This window comes from Salmo trutta, chromosome 22, assembly GCF_901001165.1.
Source record: "Salmo trutta chromosome 22, fSalTru1.1, whole genome shotgun sequence".
Classification (NCBI taxonomy): domain Eukaryota; kingdom Metazoa; phylum Chordata; class Actinopteri; order Salmoniformes; family Salmonidae; genus Salmo; species Salmo trutta.
This window is the reverse complement of record NC_042978.1, coordinates 34,684,968-34,710,590: the sequence shown is the minus strand read 5'-3', so window position 1 is coordinate 34,710,590 and position 25,623 is coordinate 34,684,968. Positions and strand designations below refer to the sequence as shown.

At 42.9% G+C, this 25,623-nt stretch overlaps 2 protein-coding genes across 4 annotated transcripts; one reads left to right on the top strand and one right to left on the bottom strand.

Moving 5' to 3' along the window:
- Positions 1–3: 3 nt before the first annotated feature.
- bmb (brambleberry) lies at positions 4–10,628 on the top strand. 3 transcript variants are annotated; one of them, XM_029707804.1, is made up of 13 exons: positions 4–252; positions 787–1,068; positions 1,390–1,518; positions 1,914–2,099; positions 2,254–2,476; positions 3,228–3,344; positions 5,782–5,961; positions 6,175–6,384; positions 6,539–6,686; positions 6,917–6,978; positions 7,090–7,217; positions 8,620–8,717; positions 9,458–10,628. In XM_029707804.1, exons 1-13 carry the CDS (start codon positions 127–129, stop codon positions 9,585–9,587), a joined length of 2,019 nt encoding a protein of 672 aa, XP_029563664.1. In that variant the 5' UTR covers positions 4–126; the 3' UTR covers positions 9,588–10,628. The 3 variants fall into 3 exon arrangements, 2 of the variants coding, with proteins under 2 accessions (XP_029563664.1, XP_029563665.1); XM_029707805.1 differs by having other exon boundaries at positions 6,178–6,384; positions 9,458–9,783; XR_003868700.1 differs by lacking the exons at positions 8,620–8,717; positions 9,458–10,628 and having other exon boundaries at positions 6,175–6,439; positions 7,090–7,160.
- Positions 10,629–12,638: 2,010 nt separating this feature from the next.
- Positions 12,639–23,761, bottom strand: LOC115158627 (GDP-L-fucose synthase-like). Its single transcript, XM_029707798.1, has 10 exons — positions 23,549–23,761; positions 16,401–16,561; positions 16,079–16,193; positions 15,541–15,669; positions 15,340–15,413; positions 14,956–15,089; positions 14,535–14,666; positions 14,344–14,423; positions 14,118–14,217; positions 12,639–13,901 (listed from the first exon to the last, which is right to left on the bottom strand). The coding sequence occupies exons 2-10, from the start codon at positions 16,559–16,561 to the stop codon at positions 13,846–13,848; spliced, it is 981 nt and encodes a 326-aa protein (XP_029563658.1). The 5' UTR covers positions 23,549–23,761; the 3' UTR covers positions 12,639–13,845.
- Between the last annotated feature and the right edge of the window lie 1,862 nt (positions 23,762–25,623).

The window sequence follows — 25,623 nt, the reverse complement described above, 5'->3', positions numbered from 1 at the left end:
TGGAAAGATCTACGAATCTGCCAAAGCTCAAAGGGACAATTGTCCAATCCTGTTCCTGGTTATGTATCTCGTGAGATCCAGAAAGACGCTGATCCGATTGGCTGTTTCATGTAGCATTTAAAACAGATGAATGTGGATGGACGAAATGAAAGGGTTCTCATTCAAATCAGCTGGGTTTGGCTCATCAGAATCAACGGAGGATTGTACCAGCGGAAATCCGACGAAATAACAGAAGTACAAATATATTCTGAGGTAATTTAGCATAACTTTTGAATTATGGTAGTCTGTCATTAAGATTTAGCTTTGCTTCAATGGTTGTTTTTAAGCCAATAGTTTATTTTCATTAAGTAGATTCGGACTTTTTATAATGAAAATAAAACATGCACACGGTAGTATCGCCTGTTTAGTTCAATGCAATGATTCCAAATGATATTTTACCGTCTGCATGTCCGGCCACACCGCCTGTCACCTGTGCAGTGCAGGTTCAGAGAGGGCGCTGCATCCGACATTATCTTTTGTTTGAGTCGAAGTCGGTCCATAATGAATTGAATAACATATGCCCCCCATAATAAAAAGCAGTGGGCTTTGATCCCCGGTTGTCTACGCTGGTTTCTCGCTGAGCTAAAGCCTAGGCATTTTAATGGAGAGTTAATGCACGTCTTCAGCTGTCAGGCCAAGTCAATCAACCAAGCGTGTTTTACTCAACTTGTCTGTCACTGACATTGCAAGTTTGAATGTTTGAATGTACACATTCAAACTTCATGTGTACATATTCTCCCTGTGTAGGCTACTTTCTCCAGCACTCAGATGGCTCGGCTGGTGATGACCAGTCAGATGGGCCTTTTACTGCTGCTGGTCTGCGTGCTGGCCTCCCAGTGTGGTCCAGTGAGTGGTTTATTTGACTGGTTGAAGCCGACGCAGCCAGGGGCTCCAGCCCTCGCCCCTTCACTGGTCCCTGGACTACCTGAGGGAGATGCCCAACCGTTCGAGATGACTGTAGCCGATGAAAAGTTCCTAGCAGAGGCAAAAAATATGGAGCTCAGCCCGTTGGACAGCTGTCATTACCGGGTAATGTGACGGACCATTATGAATATGGTCTATGAACCCTTGGCTGAGCAGTCAGTCACACATGATGATGCATCCTACTGTTATTCTTTCCCAAAGAAAGCTTGGGCTATATGTCCACATAACAACTTATTTATTTATTTCACCAGGCAGTGACACTGAAGCATAATGGCTTTATAGGCATGTTCATGGGCATCACATCACCTCAGAGAAGATGCAAGGCAGATCCACTCATCAGTTTAATGCATTTCTTTAAAACAAACTGACTTCATATTGATCATCCCCTATCATCAGCCAGTAGAAAGTCTGTCCCTCTCCCTGCAGGTGGTTGCCCAGCTGAAGTCGACCTGCGCTAGCCTATCAGAGGAGCAGCTGGCCAAACTGGGCGTTGTCCTGTTCAACTGCCAGGCAGAGGTGGAGGGGCGTAGGACGTACCTCTGCACTGAGGACATGGTACGCTCCGAGATGTAGAATTTGTTCCAGCTAAGAGATCTAGAAACTATTTTTTTTTATTGTTTTGGGAGTCAAGTTGTTAAAATATTAGAATGTTAATACAGTTCTGTCCTAGTCACTGATGTTAGAGGACTTGGTGGGTTAAAGGCAGAATTGTTAGTGAGTGCCATATTTTCCAGAGTGAATCTGGGTCATTTGTATTAGGGCATACTGCAGCAAATAGTTTTTAAATGATTTGTAATGGAAAAACAGTTTATTGGAGAACTTCAGGTAGTGCCTCCCGCTTCACTTGGTTCTGTTTCATTTTGTGCCTGAGCTCGACACAGTTTGCATGCACAGCACTGAAGCTGATTTCATAGTGTCTCTACAGTATGTTCACCCTCTTCTCCTGCCAGTCCCTAAAGCAGTGCACAGCGGACATGGACTCGGACACGTGGAATGCTTACCACATAGTGAGCAACCGGGCACGCTCCGTGTGTTACGCCACCCGTCAGCAGCACTTCCGCCGCCGGGCCGAGCTCACCGTCAACGCGCTAATCTCTACGGCAACCAGCCAACTGGATGCCATGAAGGACCTGAAGGTCAGTTGTCTTTTTGTCAATCTCTCCCTTGTTCTGTCCCCCCTTCTCGCGCTCTCTTTTTACCCTTCTATTTCACAGGGAGAGGTCTGTTTTTCTTTCTCTGTTTTCTGTCATAATATGTGGACTTGAATGTCTCTGCTGTGTTCTACAACAGGAGGGTCAGCTAGAGCTGAAGGATCTGACTTCGGCCTCCCTGGAGAGGCTGCTGGAGGGTCACAGTGCCCTGGTGGCCCAGCAGGGGGCACTGTGGGAGGGCCAGGAGCAGCTGGAGACCTCGCTCTCGTCTAACCTGGAGCGTCTTGGCCAGGAGAAGGCCCTCATTGCCTCCGGACAGGAACTGGTGGCCCAGCTCATCCAGGGAATCACACACAGGATGGGTAAGAGGAGATGCATGCACAAACACACACACTGTTTGTTGTTCTCTATTTCACAGCCTTAATCCACGATAATACCAAATACTTTTTATAACTTAACCAAGATAGACCACAGCCTGTCGTTTCCAGTGGAAACAAATGAGTCATGGTGGGCAGAACAAGCAAGGAGGTGAGCAGAGCCAAGCACGAGCTAGCGAGATCCTATTAGCGCATTCTAGCATGCATCTGCATATTTCCGTTAGGGAATGCCTACTCTGGTGCTCGTGTGCAATAACTCAATTTGTCTTTGCACTCCTAAACAAGGTGATTTAAAAAAAAAAAAAAACCTTTGCAACGGGTAAAGTCTATAAAACTTAGTCCACTCTGTTCATAACAGATTGTAGTTTTGTGAACAACTGTATTGAGAATGTTTAATCTATGAGAATGTGCAGAATGTCGGCCAAAATCCATCTCGTTCCATCTTCTCCCGCTGCTGGCAAGTGGACACTTCATCTCACTACCATATTTGGTAGTGAGTGGAAAAGCCAAAACGGTGCTTCATTTATACATCCAGTGAAATATCTGTCTCATTGTTCTATCTGTGATGATAATAGTCTTGTTCACTCCTAGCACTTTCTCTCTCACATGCTCTTATGGGACGTTGCTGTCTTTCTCAACACTGTTAGTGGTCTGTTTTTGCTCTGTGCACTCACTGACTCCTTATAAAAATGCTTGTGAGATCATGTTCACTTCATGTCCCCTACCTCCCTTCTAGAGAATGTTAGTGAGCAGCTAAAGGATCAAGGGTCAGAGGTGCAGGAGGGTCACAAGGCCATTCTGGATGACCTTGCTGAGGTCAGTGGGCGCGCAAAGGACATCTATAGCAAAATAGGTAAGATGCGCATGCACACACCATGCAAAAGCAACGTGTATGTTCGTCACACTAACTTGTAATTTGGGGTAAATCTACTGATCCTGGATAAATGCAATGAATGATCTGTATTTGGTTGCAAATGCTACTTATTGATTTAATTAAATGTTTTTGACAGTTTGAGATGCATCGCAAGGTACATTATCTAAGTTTTGAGGTCTTTTAGGATAATTTTATTAACTTGTTAAATACTTTAAACTGCATTCTAATGTTGATGCTTAAAGAAAACGTTATCAAGCGAAGTGCTTTATGCATGCTCAGTTTTTGGGTCTCGGGGGCTGCCTGAGTGGAAATTTGAAATGGAAGTTATGGAACTCCCTCATGTGGTTCCTTTTATGGGGAAAAGTCCTCAATGAAACTGACATTAGGCTAAATGTGGAGAATTATACGTTTTCCTCCGTTGGTCATCAAGTAGTCTATTAATGTATATGCCATTGTAGGCTGCCATTTGATACAATAATTGTTGAAATGACTATTACTGGAGACATTGCAAATACATTTGTGCCACTTGTGTAGCCTATCTGGAGCTGGCAAACCAATTTAGTAAGTAGCCTAAAACTTCAGTTTATTGTTGTAGCCTTGTGTTATTATGAACATATTAGATTGACAGCAAATCAGATTAGGCTACAGGTAAAATAAACACTGGTTGTTGTTGACATTCATATACATATTATTCATATTTAATTCAGTGATTGTAATTATGACCACATCCTTAGTAGCCTATTCCAGCAGGGTATTGGGAAACAAGCACCTCTTATGAAATCGCCTTGCTATTCATGTTGAATAAATAAGTCTGGAAATTTGAACTAGGCAGTCTGCTAAATCGTTCAGTTTACATCTTGTCTAGGCTACTGTAGACTATGAAATGAGACGTAGGCCTATCGGGCTATAGGCTTCCTGTCTTTATCTAAGCAAACTATGACAATGTAATTACAATCAAAAACTCCAATTTTAGTCGGTAGCCTATGTCTATTGAAATGACAAGTCAATCTCACAAATGGGCCATTTTTATAACTGATTGTAGTCTTAACATCTGGCACATAATAACAGCACAAATGCCAGAAAATAGCCTAATATTATTTTGTATTTTTTTACATGTTCATCCAAGTGTTTCTTGCTCAGAGATTCCGAAATCCTCTATACAACTTTCTTCACTCAAATTCTCCTCTCATATTTATCTATAGTTATGCACAAAGGGGATTTATTTACAATTATAAACCTGGTCCGAGCCCTGAATGCTGATTGTCATAAAGCCGTGGTATATCAGACCATATACCACGGGTGTGACAAAACATTACTTTATACTGTTCTAATTATGTTGGTAACCAGTTTTATAATGGCAAGAAGGCACCCCGGGGGTTTATGTTATATGGCCAATGTACCACGGCTAACGGCTGTATCCAGGCACGTTGCATTTAAGAACATTGGCCATATACCGTGCCTTATTGCTTAATCATAGCAAACGAGTTAAATCGACATCCATTGATTGAAAAATCTTTAGAGTTTAATAAGAGTGAATTATTTTCTTTTGCCACATTCAAATTCCTTTGTCATAGTTTGCTATTATTATTTTGAGGAAACCCGAATTAAGCTTCCAACGTCGTTACTATGATATTCCTTAATTTGCTCGATAATGTCATGGAAAAAGGGTTTATTGTATAGATATGGCAACTCAATTGCTGTAAAAAAATTAATAAATGATACCCTTTTGGGTGGGTTTTGAGTGGTTGTTGGGCTAGAATTTTTTTAGCTTGACCTGGCAACCCTGGATCCCATAGATTATATTAGTATTCTATGAGTGATCCACTGTTCGGCGCGGGAGTCTGTGCTTCTTGATTTTTCTCCATGCACTGCTAATCTGATTTTGATTGAATGGCTCTTCTTTCAAGTCATCTGCTCGACGTGGTGAATTCAGGATGTCCAAGTTCCTGGGCTAGTTGATTGGCCATTTCCCTGAGCAGTGGAACGTTCACCGGTACCCCTGGATTCTTGGTTTGGTTGTACCACGGTAGCAGAGCCGCTTCCACATCCCTTGCTTTCTCTATTCTCATTGAGGTCAAGATGGAGAATGTGACTGAATAATTTACTGCACTTAACCTAAATTGCCATTTTCTGTAGTCGCATAAATAATGATTCTGGCGAGTGGGCAACACTAACAAACAGGAGCTGTCAAATTGTACTTTTGGTTTCAGGGTCTGCTTTCAAAATACCAAAAAACGCTGTGGAAATTATTTATGCAGGTTTAAATGACATGATACACTATTGTCTGACAATTTAATTGTTATATTATAGCTAATTTGACATTGTTTATCATTGATGTAGTGAAATTCTGTATCTTTAATTGTATGGATCTGATCATTTTGTTTTTCTCCTTGTCTCCATGGGAACGTGATCTCAGACCATAGTATGTCTGGGTTCCTGCAGTATCAGAAACTGACAGCTCAGTACTACATGGATCTCATGGGAAAACTGGAACGCATGAATGGAACCCTGGGAACCATGCTGCGTTACCTTGACAACATGCAGCGTTGTCTAGAAGAGAGGCTTCATATTATCCAGGGTTACCTGGGCTGGGCAGGTAGTGTATGTATGCATGTATGTATGTATGTATGACTAATTTTTTTTAGAATCAGACCAGGTATACAGGTACACAACTTTAGACCACCAGATGCATTTTATTGCAAAGGTCAACAGATATCTTCTTTTGCAGTGAGAAGGAACATTTAATCTTAGTTCTTTCATCAGGTACACACATTTTGCAGTAAATTTCCCTCCCTATGTTCCTGTCCAGCAGGTCTAAGCCTGGCTGCGGTGTGGACATGTGTGGTGCATGCTGGGTACTTCCTGCTGTGTGCGGTGGTACTGACATTCCTGCGCTGTCCGTCCTTCTCCCGAGCCATGCTGCTCTTCACGGTCCCGCTCAACGCTGTGGCTGAGGTCAACCATCAGCCTGCCCTGGACCTGCCCAGTCTCAGCATGCTGCTGCTCACACTGTCACTCGGTACGGGCAGGGTTTTGTGTGTGTTGCTGCCCCTCTCACTGGAAACCACAAAAGGGTGTGTTCTCACCCTATCACTCATGCCTGACTGGGATATTAATAATTAGCCCTCTTATGGGTGATGTGGACTATTGTGATGTCATTACCCTCTCCTCAGGCTACTGGTTGGCGATGCAGGTGTTGTGGGCGTGTTCTCAGATGAGAGGAAAGAAGATCCCCAGGCTGCTCCCCAATCAGAAGACCCTGGAACCAGAAAGCCACCACTACCCCCACTCCTGCGGCCCATCCTCCTCCACCCCCCAGAGGTGAGTGACAGTAGGGTAGCTCCAGAATTGAATTACATTTGACTTCAGATTTGCTAATAAAACATGCATCACAAGATGTGCATTTATCAGAGGGGAAAACTCATGAAAGCGTAAATGAAAGTACTTATTTTCAAAGTGTCCCTCGACGGTAAAGGGTGGCTACTGCTAATTATGTGAACTGACTAAGTTTGATATAATGTAGCTGATACTTCTCTTCTCCATACTCTCAGAGATGAGCTGGATGGTCTCATGGAGCCAGGAGACCTGCTGGACCAGGACAGCTTCATGACTGGTGTGTAACACACACTACAAAAGGACCATGTTCTCTTCAGAATTCCTCTCAAAATGAATGGGAAACACTATTCTCTTGGCTCTGTTATTTCATTTTTCTAATCATTTCCAGGTGACCCCTGCATAGCAGCATTGTCTCCCTCCCATGCCCACTACATGGCTGAGGCCAGGTTTGTGCCTGGTATGGGCTCACTGAACCACTCTACTCCCAGGTTCAAGTGTCGGCCTAGTCTCTCTGCGGTGAGCATGAATATAGCAGATGAATGTCCTTAAGGGAGATGGAGGGTATTAGTGTCATACTCTGATAACCAGTAGGTTTATGTAGATTACTTACTAAATGTAATTCGGTTACTAGTTACCTGGCCAAAATTCTAATCACTAACTTTTGGATTACTCATTGATTGCTTTTACTGATAACTTTTAGGTGACTTCCCCCATAAGGGGCACAGGTTAGTAGCTGGCACAGCCACAGTCATAAAATCTGATTTTTAAACCTAACCTTACCCTAATGCCTAACCATTGGGGTTAGCAGTGTGGTTATCTACGTGTGGTTAGGGTTAGCTACACATCAGTGGCGGTCAGTGCCATTTAAGATTATTTTCTTTTTTTTCATGAGCATGGCCTTATTTCTATTACAGCATATTGGATGACTTTCTTTCACCCAGTTCAATGTAACAGTGATTGGTTTAGGCTACTACATGATACTCACATTTTCCCTATACCCATCATGAGGTTGCTACAACCTAGCCTATGAATGACAGTTTACAATGTAGGTGCACACAGGTCGAGAGATGCATCATACTCCGCATGGCTAATAGAACTAGAGCGTTAGTAAACCCGCTACAATCATGCAGTAACGTTAGTGTACAGTCAGTAAGCAGTTACCCCGGTGGCAATAAATTAGTCAAACCAAAAGCTTACCTTGACTTGGAAGAGTTCCAGTGTTGTGTTGGCAAGTCATAGCCAGCTAGCTAACATAACATCCTTCTGTTTGAGCAGGGTGTTTCAGTAGGATAAACTAGCTATCTGCATTTACTAGCTAAGTAAGTGAGGGGAAAAAAAATACCTTTTCTGCTTAATTTTGGTAGAAATGAATTTGTTAAACTGTTCTTTCTCTCTTTGTCAACTACTCATCACATTTTTATGCTCTGCAGTGCTAGCTAGCTGTAGCTTATGCTTTCAGTACTAGATACATTTTCAAATTCTTTGATTGGGTGGGCAACATGTCAGTTCATGGTGCAAGAACTCGGATAGGTTGGAGGATGTTCTACAGAAGTTGTCATAATTACTGTGTAAGTCTATGGAAGGGGGTGAGAACCATGAGCCTCCTGGGTTTTGTATTGAAGTCAATGTACCCAGAGGTGGACAGAAGCTAGCTGTCCTCTGGCTACACCATGGTGCTACCCTAGAGGGCTGTTGAGGCTACTGTAGACTTTTCAAAATAGTGTTTTAATCAATTATTTGGTGATGTGATTTATATTAGTATAGTTTTATCTTTATTTTTATTTTTATGAAATTCACTGCGGATGGTCCTCTGCGGAGCCTTTACTGCTACACATACAGATTATTATTGGCTCTGTCATCAGACATACTGTTTTCAGATAAGTAGTCTATTCTTGACATTTTGTGTTCTGATTGGCAGGCTGTCCTAGGTCTGCCCCAAAGGAACCTGGGAGGAATGATGGATGCAGTGAGCAAATCACAGAGCGCCAGCCCCAACCAATCCCTGGCCAGCAACAGGTTAGCGTTCTAACCAACCCGATACGTTTAGCAGGTTCACGCATGAACTCTGTTTGCAATGTTTGACCTTTTTATACAGTGACTTAGTAAAACCAACAATGATACGCCGTGTGACATTTTTGCTATGCCACACCTGTACTGTATGTGAATAGCTAGGTGCGTGTGCATAGTTTTTATAGGTGTGAGAAGTTGACCTTTTATATCAATTATACTGCCTGGCTTACCTTGCTACAACTAAACATGATTGTGTCATATCAGTTCACATTATGCCACACCTATGTGATGTTTAGCGGGACCAGGGATTACTTGTGTGCATTGTGAGAATTCTGTTTACTGTCTGATTTATTTTAGTACAACCAATGATGACATATAAAATGACTTTATGCCACACCTCATTCAATGTTTATAGAGGAAGAAATGATTACTACTGTGGTGTTAGCCTTGTGTAGATGGTTTGATCACAGAGGTATTTGATACAAGTTAGAATAGTTCTGGAGGTCAATCAACTCCATAGTTCTCACCATTGTGACCAGCACAGGAGGACAGATGGTGTGTTTTTAGACTACATTGCAGTTGGGCTGTGCAGAATCCCTGATCTACAAATCACCTTGTATCTGAAATAACTATTCATTATGTGACCAAGATGACTTCTGCACCTCGCCTTGCTCAAACTGATCCCCCTCAAAAGTGCTGATTTATTTTCCTCCTTTCCCCCTCTCTCTCCTCCTGTCCCCTGGCAGCTCTGTGTCTGGTCGTCAGCTGTGTAACGGCACTACCAGGATGGGACAGCAATGTAAGAAGAGGGCGGTGCTAGGACAGGAGTACTGCCACGTCCATGAGGGTGGCTATACCTCCTACAATCGCCTCTGAACAACACCCTGGCTGTGTTCCAAATGGTACCCTATTCCCAATACAGTGCACTACTTTTGACCAGGGCCATAGGGCTCTTCTCAAAAGTAGTGCATTATGTAGGGAATAGCCTGCCATTTGAATGCACGCCCTGCTACCCCCAACCCCTTCCTCCAAACGTTTTGAAACGAGAAATCATACCAATAAGAACAGATTTCTGTTGCAAAACGTTTTGCTAGTGTACCCAACTGAACAAGACCCTTAACACCCTCCCAGGAAGTACTTGGGCTATTCGCCTATTCTTTTATTTTAAAATGTGTTTAATCAGGCTGTTACCCTAACAGTAAGAGAAACCATGGTGTCTGTAGTGTCTAAAGCAATGACCAGTTGTCATGTATGAACTTTTTTTTTATGTCTGTGTGGATGAAAGCGCGTTCCTGTGACATCCTGAAGTAGGATACTCCCTGGCTGTAAATGTGAAAGTAATGTGATAAAGCTGATGTTACTGAATTCTACAAGGGTTTATGGAGGCAGGATTGTTTGCTTTTTATCATGATTTATGGACCGTTGGTCGGTATCATGTACACGTCTTTTTTTTTTTTGTGTATTCTTTTTTTAGGGTTAGGGTTAGTGCTTTTCTGATCTTAAATGTATTTCATTTTTTTTAAGCTGCCTGTCAATAGGCAAATGTTTTTGTATGAAGGGCATATCTATTGTTTGGATTTTTTTAAATTAAAATATCAGTAATGCAAAGTTTGTAAACATTTCTGTGAAGGGCATATTTCAAAGTCAATTGGTCGCGCACACCAATACGTAGGTGCAGCGACATGCTTGTTACTAGCTCCAACAGTGAAGTAGAATGTCTCACAAATAACCAAATTTTAAAAAATGACATCAAGTCCAATTAACAATCATGAGTAGATATGAGTGAGCATGTCAGAATCCAGAATGTATTTTCCATTATGGGCATCTAGATGAAGTATGGAACTAAAATGGGGACAATGGCAACTATGTAAAATGTGTGTCTTAATGGAAATAAAGCAAAGAGGACAATTCAATGATCAGGAGACTAGAGGGTCATTTTCAGGACACATATTAAGCCTAATCCTGGACTAAAAAGCACTTTCAATTAAGATTCTTTGTTTGCCTTTTAGATTAAGCCTAGCCCTGAACTGTCTGGGAGACCAGCTCTAGAATTCATTGTTTGGTGTTCTACACCAGCAAAGGAATGCGTGTTAGCCTGTGTACCAGTCTGTGTGAACATTCTACTCCTTGCACTCATATACCATGAGTGTCATATGCCAAACATTTGGCATGACATGGAGTGGACTGATGGCACAAACAGATATAGGACCAGGCTAAGTATGACTTGCTCTTTATCTAACAAAAGAGTTGCTGGGCCAGTTATACTGGCTTGTCAACTAAGTTAGTTCCTATGAGGACACTGTTTAGCCTAGTGGAACCAGCCTGATCCCTGTGTTCACCTTTTTTTTCTTTTCAAGTGAAATAAAAGTCAATGTAGCGTTCAGGCTGGATCCACCAGACTACCTTAAACCGTGTGTTAGTCACAATATACCGTGGGCTCTCAATGCATTGTTAGATAATACATTATCAGAAGTGTAAATTAATTGTAAATATGATGCGTCTCCATAACCTGGGGTGTTTTTTATTAGTGCACATAGTAGCAAACTGGTTCGCAACAAATGTTGGTTTTGCAAATGGACAAATTCAAGGGGGTATTCACTAGAAACCGAAACGGAAGCAAATGAAACAGGAACCTACCTGAATTTGTCCATTAAACTTGTTTTCATTGCAAAAAGTCTTCAGTGAAATGTTTTGGTAGGTCCCCCCCATTTTGGTTCTGTTTGCTTCCTAGTGTTTTTATTTTGTTTTAACTTTGTGGACAGGGACAATGTACAAAAAATGTTTGAGTCTGATCGCTTTTTTAGACACGGTTTCCTAATCAACACTAAAAGCTAAATAATTTTGAAAACACAAAAACAAATGATGGCATCGACACAGACAGCAAACTGGCCACACAAAGCTTAAGTAGACTATCACAAAGGGAATCTGAACTCTGTTCGCTAGAAGAGTCCGCTGTTTCAGCCTATGTAAAGGTGCCTATTGAATTTCTTTGCAGCGCATACATCATTTCAGATTTTCAAAATTAATCAAATCTAATTTAGTGCAAAGGCATTTTAGAAGCATTGCCTCTATAGCTAATACCGGACACCTATTCATTCTTTATCGCGCAGTTTTCTAAATTCTCGACTCCATTGTTTCTATTTTTTGTTATACTTTTGTAATGCTTTTTGTGACGTGGAACATAAATACAGCTAGTCTATCAGTTTGCGTGATCCTCGTAATGTTACGTGGAAAATACAACTGAGATGCAGAATGAAATGTATATCACACTCACACAAATGCGACCAGTTCTTTTTCGTATTTGAGTTAAATTCTTTCACTGGCAAATGCTAGTGAACTGCTGGCACTTTAGAGCCCACTGAATGTCCGTCTTGTGTTAGCTTGAAACAGTTAGTGTTTATCTTGCCACACACGGAGACGAAAGGAGGTTTGTCCTTGTGTTTACGTACAGCTGACAGTCGGCAAACTCAGCCTCACAACAAACAGGAGGAGGGGCAGACACGGGGTAGCTACGGCGAATAATGGTGTATTCATCTTCATGTCCGTTGACACAAACTCCGTACATGTCTGTGTGTTGCAGCTCGAGAATCGGGATGTTAGATTTTCAGTGGATATTTTTTTTATTAAAATGTAAAACCCCCCAAAAATCAGGCCCTATTCATTTCTGCGTACTTTTAACTCGGATCTCGTACATGCGTACATGGACAGAGAATTGCGTAGCTGGTACGCAAAATGCGTGCATGTTGGCAGGTTTGACTGAATGAAGTTACCCCTAGACGCAGATCTGGTTGATTTGACCCACTAATGGTTAGGGTAAGCTGATCCAGGGTCTGAACCCAGGGAAAACTTCACCCCAGAGCCACAAAACACTGTTCTGCACTAAAACAAGACTCAAAGTAGTGCTAAAATGACACCCAGACTCAGCAGTTAAAATAAACATTGATTTATTCTCTCAGCCCACCACTCATCTACATATTGCACCCTTGTATTTAGTAAAGAAAGATATAAAAGAAAATATCCAAAACCACCTGGTATCCTATATGATACAGTAGACACATTGAGTAGTGAACAACCCACTCAAAATGGGAACCCAACAGAATTCACCAAAGCCTTCCTATTGTGGTTAATTTGTGGACAAATCTATTTTGTTGCCATATTGGGTGGACATTGAGGAAATCCTATGGACAAAGAACTAGTCTAAGTCCATTATACCCACTCTATTCCTATGGTGTAGACATGGTTATAGAGGAGATAGGAGTCCTGCTAATCACTCCAGACAAGATAGGTAATAGGGTACCATTTGGGACACATCCTACATCAGGGGTGGGCAATTCCAGTCCCTGAGGGCCTGATTGGTGTCATAGTTTTGCCCCAGCTAACACACCTGACTCCAATAACCACCTAATCATGATCTTCAGTTTAGAATGACATTGATCAGCTGTTTGCTAGAGATGAAGAAAAAGTGTGACACCAATCAGGCCCTCAATGACTGGAGTTACCCACCCCTGTCCTACGTAGTGCCATAGAGCTCTGGTCAAAAGTAGTGTACTATATAGGGCAGCTATACTCAACAGGTGGACTGCAGGCTGGATCTAGACTCAGAATGGGGTCAATACAGTCAGGATTCAACTCCTGGAGTATCAACAAATAAGATGTGTAGAATTACAGGAAATTAGCTTTAAAACATCTCATTTCTCTCTGCCAACAAAAGGGGTGTGAACAGTTTGGGTTCGAATGGGTTGAGGATTCATTACAACGCCGATTAATTACAATAGCCATCCAGACCGTTGCCACCTAGGATATTTTTGTGACCAGACCTTCACAAATAGTTTGAATACAACTGATATAGGAATAGGATGCTGTTTGAGTGTTAAAACAGAACGATTAGCCCAGCCTACACTCTACGCATTCTTCATGGAATATCAGCAACATGATCAGGACCACATTACATCAATCTAACAGGACTTCATTTAATGGCAGATAATGTTCTTCATGTAAGCTCTGAGTCCTACGTTCTTTGTCAGTTCTAGAACCTTCAACTCCACTCCTCCTGACCCCTCCATCACAGTCCCCTCTTCCTGCTCCTTCCTTCCTAGGACTGGTTTCCTAACAGCCAATCAGATTTGAGGAATCTTCACTTGCGGGCAGTGTCGTAATTGGCCACGAACCAATCACATGTCTCCTTCAAGGCTGTGCGTGTGATTTGGGGGGTGGGGGGGATAGGAGACTCAGCATCAGAAACCAAACAGCAGACATCTTTATTTGATATGTCAGTGGCGAACATGTATAAAGATGGCAGAATACACATTACATTGTTTTTGCACAGTTTTTGGTTAAATGCACAAATAAATCTGCACAATCTACTTTTGGGGTTTTTCAAATTGCTGGCGTTGGGGAGGTAGGTACCTTGTTTGAAGGGGGTAAAGGTGAAGTTGGGGCGGTACCGCAGCAGCTTGGCATTGCTGGCTGTCTTCTTGAACTGACCGTCTGCTTTAGTTGTGTCATACTGAAGGTCAGGGGTTAGGGAATCAAGCACTGAATGAGTGAGTGTGTGAGAGCAAGTGAGTATGAAAGAGAGAGAGGGACTGTGTTTGAGCTGTATATCTGGACATGCACCTAGGTGAAAGGATACAGTCACTTGACCTTTGAACCCCAGTGCCTCGACAACGGCCTCTGCTGCCTCCTTGATGGACACCTCCTCCTCCTCACCAACTAAAATACAGAGAGGGAGAATGAACACTGAAGCCTGAAAATACTGTTGTTAAATGTGTGTGTGAGATCGAGAGTATGTATGAGAGAAAGTGAGAGTGTGTGTATGCTCACCAGACAGTATGATGGGGTCCACCTCAGGGTACTCTCTCAGCACCCAGAGAAAGAGACGAGCCAGATCCAATGAGTAGATGAACTGCCTTCTGGGAGTTCCTGAGCCCCACACCACCAATGGACTACCCTCCTCTAACACACACACACACACACACACACACACACACACACACACACACACACACACACACACACACACACACACACACACACACACACACACACACACACACACACACACACACACACACACACACACACACACACACACACACACACACACACACACACACGTAAAGGCCTGTTAGAAGGAATGTGGCTATACCGATCCTTGTAGGGAGGTATACTGTATAGATTAAAACAGTTAGCTGAATAATAAAGAACTAGAGAGTGATAGTTTAGGGTTGTGTAGTCATCTTACTCTGAGCAATGTAGGCTTTGTGTATGAGGCCTGGAAGTACATGTCCATCCTCGATGTTGAAGTTATCATGAGGCCCAAACACATTGGTCGGTATCACTGCTGTGTAGCACCGCCCACGCTGCTGGTGATACGCCCTGCAAGACAAACACACACCTAACATAATCCACAAACATTGAACACACACACTATTATTGAATATGCACAGATCATATTGACTCCCTTCTAGAGGTCACTGAGCAGCTAAAGGGTCAAGGGTACAGGAGGCCCACAAGGCCATTCTGGATGGGCCCGCAGAGGACATCTATAGCAAAATAGTGCACACACACTTCCGTTGTAAAAGAAGACTTCCTGGTTAAATGAAGGTTCAATAAAACACCAACACACCTATTGTGGACATCGATCATTCTCTTAGCATAGGAGTAGCCAAAGTTAGACTCGTGAGGAGGGCCGTTGTGGATCTGCAAGATAATAAGTAAGAGATAGTCAACTACCATCATGTCTACAACACACACACACACACACACACACACACACACACACACACACACACACACACACACACACACACACACACACACACACTACCATGGTCTCATTGATGGGATAGGTGGTCTTATCAGGGAAAATGCAGGTGGAGAGACAGGAGACCACCCTGACAGCATCCACCTCGTGTGCTGCCTGCAGGACGTTGTCATTGATGTAGATGTTGTTCCTCTGGAGAACACACATGGATGAATACGTTGGTAAATAAACATGAACAAAATCACACACATGGATGGATACGTTGGTAAATAAACATGAACAAAATCACACACATGGATGGATAAGGTTGAACCAGGTTCCCAATTAGCACCCTATGAGCCAGTTAGTAATGGACTACCTTTGACCAGGGCCCATAGTGAATAGAGTACCAATTGGGATGAAGCCTGAAATCGGTAAATAAACATTGAGCCCTTTTCCTCTAACATTTCCGAGAAGTGTGCACTTGCACCCTCTCCTTATTAGATTTAAAGGATTGGCTGGAGGCAGTTTCCACCATTTTCAAAATAAGGTGAGAAATTGAGCAAGTGCACACTTCTGGAGATGCAGCCTCTGTCATTACCACTCCTGAATCCCCTCTTACCCAGAAGTCTAGGTTGGCCCTCATGTTCTTGAAGAGCCCTCCCACCATGGCTGCCAGGTGGATGACGTGGGTGGGCTGGTGCTTCAGAAACACTGCCTGCGTCTCACCCATGTCCCTGAGTGAGCATACACAAACCCACACACACGTCAGCTTGACTTTTCAAACACTCAGAGGCTGTGCTACAACGCCACCCACAGTTAGCACTGAGGCAGGGGAGGGTCAGGTGTGTGTGTGTTGCCTGTGTATATACATGTGTGTGTGCATGCATACCGTGTGTCTGTCTATGTGTGAGTGCGTATGTGTGTGCGCGTGTAGCTCTCACATGAGGTTTGCATCCTTAGATGAGAGGAAGATCCACTCCTCTCCCTCCCTCGCTCCTCCCTCTTCTTTGACCACATGTTCTATGGCCCTGCCCACAAGACCAGTCCCCCCAGTCACCAACACCCGCATAGGACCGCTCTGATCCACCATGCTCTCTCCCATCTGCACAGAGGGGGAGGGAAATGGGGGGGGGGTAAAGAAAGAAAGAAAGAGTAGGAGAGAGAAACACAGAAACAAACAGTGAAAGGCTTACAATCTGCAGGTCATGTGCTCTGAAAGTAGGCTAAAGTTTTACAAAGGATTTCCCCTGAAATGACTGATGAATTCAACGATCAATTAAACACGAGTTACTAACAGAGCTGAAGACTACCTCTTTACACAGAAAGTAGGCCTAGGTAATATCAACCTATTCTACAGTTTCTCAAAGGATTGGGGTGCGTCACATACTGTACACTAACCAGGACAAGTAGGGAAGAACAATGACTATCCCAGAGCTTTGTAATGACATATTTAATTCCAGTAACCAAGGAAACCAACTCAAGAGGTTGTGGACTGAACAAACAGACATTTGCTGATGTTGCTTTTTACTTGCCTGTGCCAGCCATGCGAACATCCCTGTTACCAACTGTCATGACAAATGTTTAGGTTGTCACGAAACAGGTTTCCATCCAACCATTTCATTCAGGTGAATTACCTGATGCATGAAAAATCACGACTGGGTTCATGGAAACAGGAAATGCGAGTACAACTGTATAAATATCGACAGACAATTTGATAGGTTTGGTGTTTTTTTGCGTCGGTAAAAATAATTATGCGAGAAATTGCATGGAAACACGTTTACACGCAAATATTGATATAATAATCATCATATCGAATAGAAACTTGAGTCACGCGATGATTTGTTGTGTGGTCCTCCCACTACGACTCGGAAAAGCATGCAGTTTATTAGGCTACAGATGAAACTAATTATGATGAACTTCACAGGGTGGTGAAAGTGCCCAGTGATGAACTCGATGCTCCTTTCAATAAATATTGAGGGTCTTATTCTGGTGACATGATAATCGATGCTTGGCTGTCATTTGACAAATAAAAAATAATATTGCTTCTATCAATAAAAAGGTATCTGTGACCAACAGATGCATATCTGTATTCCCAGTCATGTGAAATCCATAGATTAAGGCCTAGTTATTCATTGTAATTGATTTATATGAAATGTTACTCAATACAGTCCCATGTGGCTCAGTTGGTAGTGCATGGCGCTTGCAACACCAGGGCTTTGGGTTCGATTCCCATGAAGGACCAGTAAAAAATGTTTATACATGTCTGCTAAATTATGACAATTTTGCATGTTGCGTTTATTTTTGTTCAGTGTAGATCAAAACAAAGTGTGTATATATAAGGAATCTCTTCATTATGTATGGTAATTATTATATACATAAATGCCAGTGGGCAAAATAAACTAAAAATATTTTTTTTGCAAATGCTACATAGTCTGAAAAAACGGTAATGCAAAGCGTTGAACCCTAAATGCCTGTGAAGCCTTTTGTATTTTGTTTAAATGTATATACCCCGTGTATAAAGTTTGTCTGTGCTTTTTGGTATACTGTTTTATAAGGTAAGCTTGTATCTTGTGTTATTTTTTAAAGTGCAAGTTCAATGGGTTTCCATCACATTTTCAATTCTACTGGTTTTTGTTCTTGGCACGTGCGCACTAGCCAACTGCTCACAGATACAGTGCGGGTAAACTACCTTCATGACAAGATTATTAAAAAAAAGGTAGTGGTGTGGATCAGAAAACCAGTCAGTATCTGGTGTGGCCACCATTTGCCACATGCAGCGCGACACATCTCCTTCACATAGAGTTGATTAGGCTGTTGATTGTGGCCTGTGGAATGTTGTCCCACTCCTCTTCAATGGCTGTTCGAAGTTGCTGGATATTGGCGGGAACTGAAACACACTGTTGTACGTGTCGATCCAGAGCACCCCAAACATGCTGAAATCTGAGGTGATGGCGGCATATGAATGGCACAACAATGGGCCTCAGGATCTTGTCACGGTATCTCTGTGGATTAAAATTGCCATCGATAAAATGCAATTGTGTTAGTTGTCCGTAACTTATGCCTGCCCATACCATAACCCCACCGCTGAACTGCAGTCAGGTCAAGATCCGGGTGAGGACGACGAGCATGCAGATGAGCTTCCCTGTTACAGTTTCTGACAGTTTGTGCAGAAATGATTTAGGTTGTGCAAACCCACAGTTTCATCAGCTGTCTGTGTGGCTGGTCTCAGACGATCCTGCAGGTGAAGAAGCCGGATGTGGAGGTCCTGGGCTGGCGTGGTTACACGTGGTCTGCGGTTGTGTGGCTGGTTGGATGTACTGACAAATTCTCCAAAAACAAATGTTGGAGGCTGCTTATGGTAGAGAAATTAACATTAAATTCTCTGGCAACAGCTCTGGTGGACATTCCTGCAGTCAGCATACCAATTGCACACTCCCTCAAAACTAGAACATTTGTGGCATTGTGTTGTGTGATAAAACTGCACATTTTAGAGTGACCTTTTGTCCCCAGCATAAGGTGCACCTGTGTAATGATCATGCTGTTTAATCAGCTTCTTGATATGTCACATCTTTCAGGTGGATGGATTATCTTGGCAATGGAGAAATGCTCACTAACTGGGATGTGAACAAATTTGTGCATAAAATGTGAGATAAGCTTTTTGTGTATATGGAACATCTCTGGGATCTTTTATTTCAGCTCATGAAACATGGGACCAACACTTGTTGCATTTATATTTTTGTTCAGTATAAATCCTGAATAAATGAATTGTAATTCATAAGATATCATACGCAATGGATGATGGACATCCACAAATGAATACATACCATACTAAAGGTAACATATACTAAATGGAGTGTTCTGTATTTACATGTACTATGTCATGTCTACTCAAGTCCAGGTTGGTTGCAGGCGTCAGTGAAAAGCAGTTAATAGGTCTGCCTAGGCCTATCAGAATGTCTCAAAATTCAACCAATTCAATGGTTGCAACAAGGTCGTTTTTACTGATCTGTTTGTCAGTGTCAGCTAAGTAGGCTAGAATTTGTGTCATATGAAAAAACATGTTGCTTATCCTCTCCAGTCATACAGAGTGTAGTAGAATTGCATGAAATATGTTTATAAAAGGCGACATTTTTCCCGTGCAACGAAAGGAGAAGAAACGTCTAATTATGCCTATATGTCACTACGTGCTGAGACCTGCATTACTCAGGTCCGGTTTCCCGATAATGATGGAATTTAGGCTTAAACTACGAGTGTTTTAAACATGCATCTTTCCTACTACGGCTGAAGTTGTAATATGCCCCCCCCCCCCCCCCCCCCCCCCAGAAAAACCACAGAACGTTCGATAGGTGCGTCGAGGCATAGTGTCGATTCTGAAAGGATCGAAAGAAAGGCAGCGCTGCTCTCGGATCAGATTTCTCCATTCAAAACCTACATTAACATTATAATTATTTCACAATACTGACGACGGATCAGCTCATATAGAGATATTACCACCTATGGCTGAAAATATTGAGCCGGTTGATTCTAAATAAAATGCACTAAATCCCCGCATCATTAACTATATTGAGACAAATTACAGACAAAATAGAACACAAGTGATTTAACATTAAATGTATTTCAATATGATTTCAATTATTATTTTATATAAGCTAGAGCTTTTCATTACACGTTGAAACTCAGTCTCATACAGAAAAAACAAAACAAAACGAATCTAGGAGGATCTGGCAGTTATTGGGCGATGGTCTTCAACAGCTTTAGAAGATAGGCTGTTTAGAAAGGCTGTTTAGAAAGGTAGTAGGCTATCTTGAGCATATAGCCTACTGTATTTATATTTGAATTCAGTCATCTCGGTTTCCATTTGAATCATGTTATATACATCACTTGTTTGTATCAATTGCAAAGACATTGCCAACTTTTTTATTTATTGTCAACTTTGTTCGGAAATATCCCAATGCCCCAGGGCAGTGATTGGGGACATTGCCCTGTGTAGGGTGCCGTCTTTCGGATGGGACGTTAAACGGGTGTCCTGACTCTCTGAGGTCATTATAGATCCCATGTCACTTATCGTAAGAGTAGGGGTGTTAACCCTGGTGTCCTGGCTAAATTCCCAATCTAACCCTCATACCATCACAGCCACCTAATCATCCCCAGCTTCCAATTGGCTCATTCATCCCCCTCCTCTCCCCTGTAACTATTCCCCAGGTCGTTGCTGTAAATGAGAACGTGTTCTCAGTCAACTTACCTGGTAAAATAACGGAGAAATAAATAAAATAAATCGGCGGTTACGATGAATTTAGCCATAAAATGCTTTTGTGAAACCGGGCCCAAAACGGTCTGTTTTGCTTATGGTGATTGTCATAATTTAAGCTAATAATATAACGCAATGCAATCTACTCACCACATTAAGAATAGTAGCCCATCTGTCATTAGTCTGCAAATGCGATGGGTTGATGTTTGCAATCCTCCAGGTACAATTTTATGGTAAAAAAAATATCCTGTCGGTATTTGAAATCGGCCTTGTCGGGACTTGATATCGTGTTTTTATGCATGTATTTCATGTTTCACTGTATGCGCCGTTCCATAGGTAAATGAGTCAATTTATGACGAGTTTGAGTAGTGGTTATTGTATATGCCGCTCCACAGACCTTTAAACCTAATCTTGCGGTTATAGGCCTAATTAACGACTGGGGTCATTTGTTTGTTTTTGCTGTTCTCCAAATAGCATGTTTCTAAATCGTGTAGAAATTTAGTAAATAAGCTTCAACTTCCCCCCAAAAACATTCTCCACACCCCCACTTTGTCATACGCTAGATTTAGCTGAACCGACGCCATTGTCCGAGGATTTTAACCCACTGTCCTGGGATTCTAACCCACTGTCCTGGGATTTTAACCCACTGTCCTGGGATTCTAACCCACTGTCCTGGGATTCTAACCCACTGTCCTGGGATTTTAACCCACTGTCCTGGGATTTTAACCCACTGTCCTGGGATTCTAACCCACTGTCCTGGGATTTTAACCCACTGTCCTGGGATTCTAACCCACTGTCCTGGGATTCTAACCCACTGTCCTGGGATTCTAACCCACTGTCCTGGGATTTGAAACCACTGTCCTGGGATTTGAAACCACTGTCCTGGGATTTTAACCCACTGTCCTGGGATTTGAAACCATTGTCCTGGGATTTGAAACCACTGTCCTGGGATTCTAACCCACTGTCCTGGGATTCTAACCCACTGTCCTGGGATTTTAACCCACTGTCCTGGGATTTTAACCCACTGTCCTGGGATTCTAACCCACTGTCCTGGGATTTTAACCCACTGTCCTGGGATTCTAACCCACTGTCCTGGGATTCTAACCCACTGTCCTGGGATTCTAACCCACTGTCCTGGGATTTGAAACCGCTGTCCTGGGATTTTAACCCGCTGTCCTGGGATTTGAAACCGCTGTCCTGGGATTTGAAACCGCTGTCCTGGGATTTGAAACCGCTGTCCTGGGATTTGAAACCGCTGTCCTGGGATTTGAAACCACTGTCCTGGGATTCTAACCCACTGTCCTGGGATTTTAACCCACTGTCCTGGGATTCTAACCCACTGTCCTGGGATTCTAACCCACTGTCCTGGGATTCTAACCCACTGTCCTGGGATTCTAACCCACTGTCCTGGGATTTTAACCCACTGTCCTGGGATTCTAACCCACTGTCCTGGGATTTTAACCCACTGTCCTGGGATTTTAACCCACTGTCCTGGGATTCTAACCCACTGTCCTGGGATTCTAACCCACTGTCCTGGGATTCTAACCCACTGTCCTGGGATTCTAACCCACTGTCCTGGGATTCTAACCCACTGTCCTGGGATTTTAACCCACTGTCCTGGGATTCTAACCCACTGTCCTGGGATTCTAACCCACTGTCCTGGGATTTGAAACCACTGTCCTGGGATTTGAAACCACTGTCCTGGGATTTTAACCCACTGTCCTGGGATTTGAAACCATTGTCCTGGGATTTGAAACCACTGTCCTGGGATTCTAACCCACTGTCCTGGGATTTGAAACCACTGTCCTGGGATTTGAAACCACTGTCCTGGGATTCTAACCCACTGTCCTGGGATTTTAACCCACTGTCCTGGGATTCTAACCCACTGTCCTGGGATTCTAACCCACTGTCCTGGGATTCTAACCCACTGTCCTGGGATTTTAACCCACTGTCCTGGGATTTTAACCCACTGTCCTGGGATTCTAACCCACTGTCCTGGGATTTTAACCCACTGTCCTGGGATTCTAACCCACTGTCCTGGGATTCTAACCCACTGTCCTGGGATTTGAAACCACTGTCCTGGGATTTGAAACCACTGTCCTGGGATTTTAACCCACTGTCCTGGGATTTGAAACCATTGTCCTGGGATTTGAAACCACTGTCCTGGGATTTGAAACCACTGTCCTGGGATTCTAACCCACTGTCCTGGGATTTGAAACCACTGTCCTGGGATTCTAACCCACTGTCCTGGGATTTGAAACCACTGTCCTGGGATTCGAAACCACTGTCCTGGGATTTGAAACCACTGTCCTGGGATTTGAAACCACTGTCCTGGGATTCTAACCCACTGTCCTGGGATTTGAAACCACTGTCCTGGGATTCTAACCCACTGTCCTGGGATTCTAACCCACTGTCCTGGGATTCTAACCCACTGTCCTGGGATTCTAACCCACTGTCCTGGGATTTGAAACCACTGTCCTGGGATTTGAAGCGCTATGCTCCGCTCGGGGCGGCAGTAACCTAGTGGTTAGAGCGTTGGACTAATAACCGATAGTTTGTAAGATCGAACTCCCGAGCTGACGAGGTACAAATCTGTCGTTCTCTCTCTGAACAAGACAGTTAACACAATGTTCCTAAGAATTTGTTTTTAACTGACTTGCCTAGTTAAATAAAGGTAAAATAAAAAAGTAGTCTCCAACGTTACCAAAAGAGGATGCTGTTCGCATAGCAAGACTTGTAACAGTACAACTTCAATCAAATTCTCCTTTAGATAGCACCCTTTATGGGATAAAAACTACCATTTTTAGTTAGCTACAGTTACATAAAAAGTGTTCTGCTTACCAGTTACTCCAGAGCTTGATTCTTCTTCTAGCTAGCTATGAGTTGCTTGATCTTGGTCAGGTCGCAGTTGTAAATGAGAACTTGTTCTCAACTAGCCTACCTGGTTAAATAAAGGTGAAATAAAATAAAATAAATGAAGTCAGAAGCTTCCATGACCGGATTCTGGTCCCAATGAAGTGGTTAGGGCGACGACGAAACTATTATGGCGAGTACCGCCTCCAGCTGAACAGGAGGGGAACACGAGTGGAGGCTGATTTTGGGTCAGTTGAGCATTTTCTCCACCAATGGTAAAGGATGACTGGGAGAGGAAGCCGTTCCTAGATCTGTAAATACCCCTCCTAGGGGAAATTCACCCCTGTGACAATCGAGTTCTCAGCACTCAGCAAAGGTGAACGGGTGCACAGGTTTTAAATATTGGCAGGTTGACATATGACTAACACATAACTGTTTCCTTGTTGAGATTCTATTTCCAATCTTTGGGCCCCTGTTGTTCAGCCTATATATTTTTTTATGACCGTCCTTCTTCTGTGTGCCATGGAGTGGAGATCCAGATGTTTGCTGACAGGTGGTTATCTACATCCATGGAAAGAGTGCTGAGCAAGTGGCTGCCAAGTTAACATCAGTTATGGAGAATGTTTCACAATGGCTCAACAAATCCTGGCTCACTCTAAATGTGGGAAAAACAGTAGCCATGTATTTCTTCATCTATTAAAAAGCAGCAGGTCTACTCCCACATCCTCATACATGGCCAAAAGATCAAAACGGTCTCAGAATTCAAATACCTCGGCATAATCCTTGATCCCACCCTCAATTAAAATATATATATTGTAGCGACCCGCACAGACAGTGGTGGGTTAGGTGTTAGGCTATTAGTGGGTTGTGTCGTACTTACCAGTGTTCGCGGGGTCATGCCAATCAACCTGCTATCTGCCAATCACGGGAATGCCTGGAATGTTCAGATACCGGGCAGCCTGGTGGTTGGCGGAGTGGCGTGAAGGGGGGTTGGGCAGGGGGATGGAGCATTGGAAGTTAAGACCGGGTTTTAGCCATTGTTCTCTCTCTTACGTCTGGGCTTCACAAGAGAAGGTCACGGTTCGTTTGTAGGGTACCTTTCATTTATTTGGCGTGGGCTACGGCCAAACAGTAGCCTGTGTTAAGTTGTGTTAATAAACCGTCCATTCGTTAACTCCATCCTCTGTCTGGACAATTGTTCCTTCATGATCTAGTCAGGTCATTACAATATATATATATTTACCAACACAATCAAATGCAGCCTAGCCAACTTCCGGTTAATTAAAAACTCTTTCTCCATCGAGGCTTCCAGAATGTTCTTATATGCTATGGGTTTCTCCCATTTCTTACTGTACCACCAGCTGGTCATAAGCATGTGAGACATCCCTGAAACCTCTCAAATCACTCTATAAAGAAGTTTTGATAATCTTGTACAAAAAACCACGGCACTACCACCACTGCAATATAATACCAAGTTCAACCTGTTTAGTTTCGACAACTTCATTCTGTTAGAAATCTGCCTGGTTTACAAGATAACTCACAATCAAGCACCTCCACCTCCGAGTGTCTGGAAACCTCTGCTCCGAGCAAAATAGCAGTGTTCCAAGAACCTCCACCAGGGGGCAGTGTAGCATGTCCAGACGGTCCACACCTTTGCACAATCGGCATTCTCATTCAATGCAGCTAAGAAATGGAATGACCTCCCCTCTGCTCTGAAACATGTAGCAGCTTCCTTCTCCACTGAGACTAAAAAGTCCAATCAGCCATGCACTCATTGATTTTAACTTAAAAGGCCATACTGACTTTGAATGCAACAGAAGACACATTAGTACATACACAGGTGTACTTTCAATACGTGCAATAACTGGGCTATACACAATATTTCTTCTTTTTTATAGGTATATTACATTGAATCAAATAGCAAAGTGTTTCTATGGACAATGTTTTGACTTCTGTGGTGAAACATGTCTCTATGTCCTGATCTCTGTTCTATTCAAAAAATGTTACTGTATGTGCATTATGTTTTTGTATAATGTTTCCATCGCTAGAAGTTCCCCTACAGT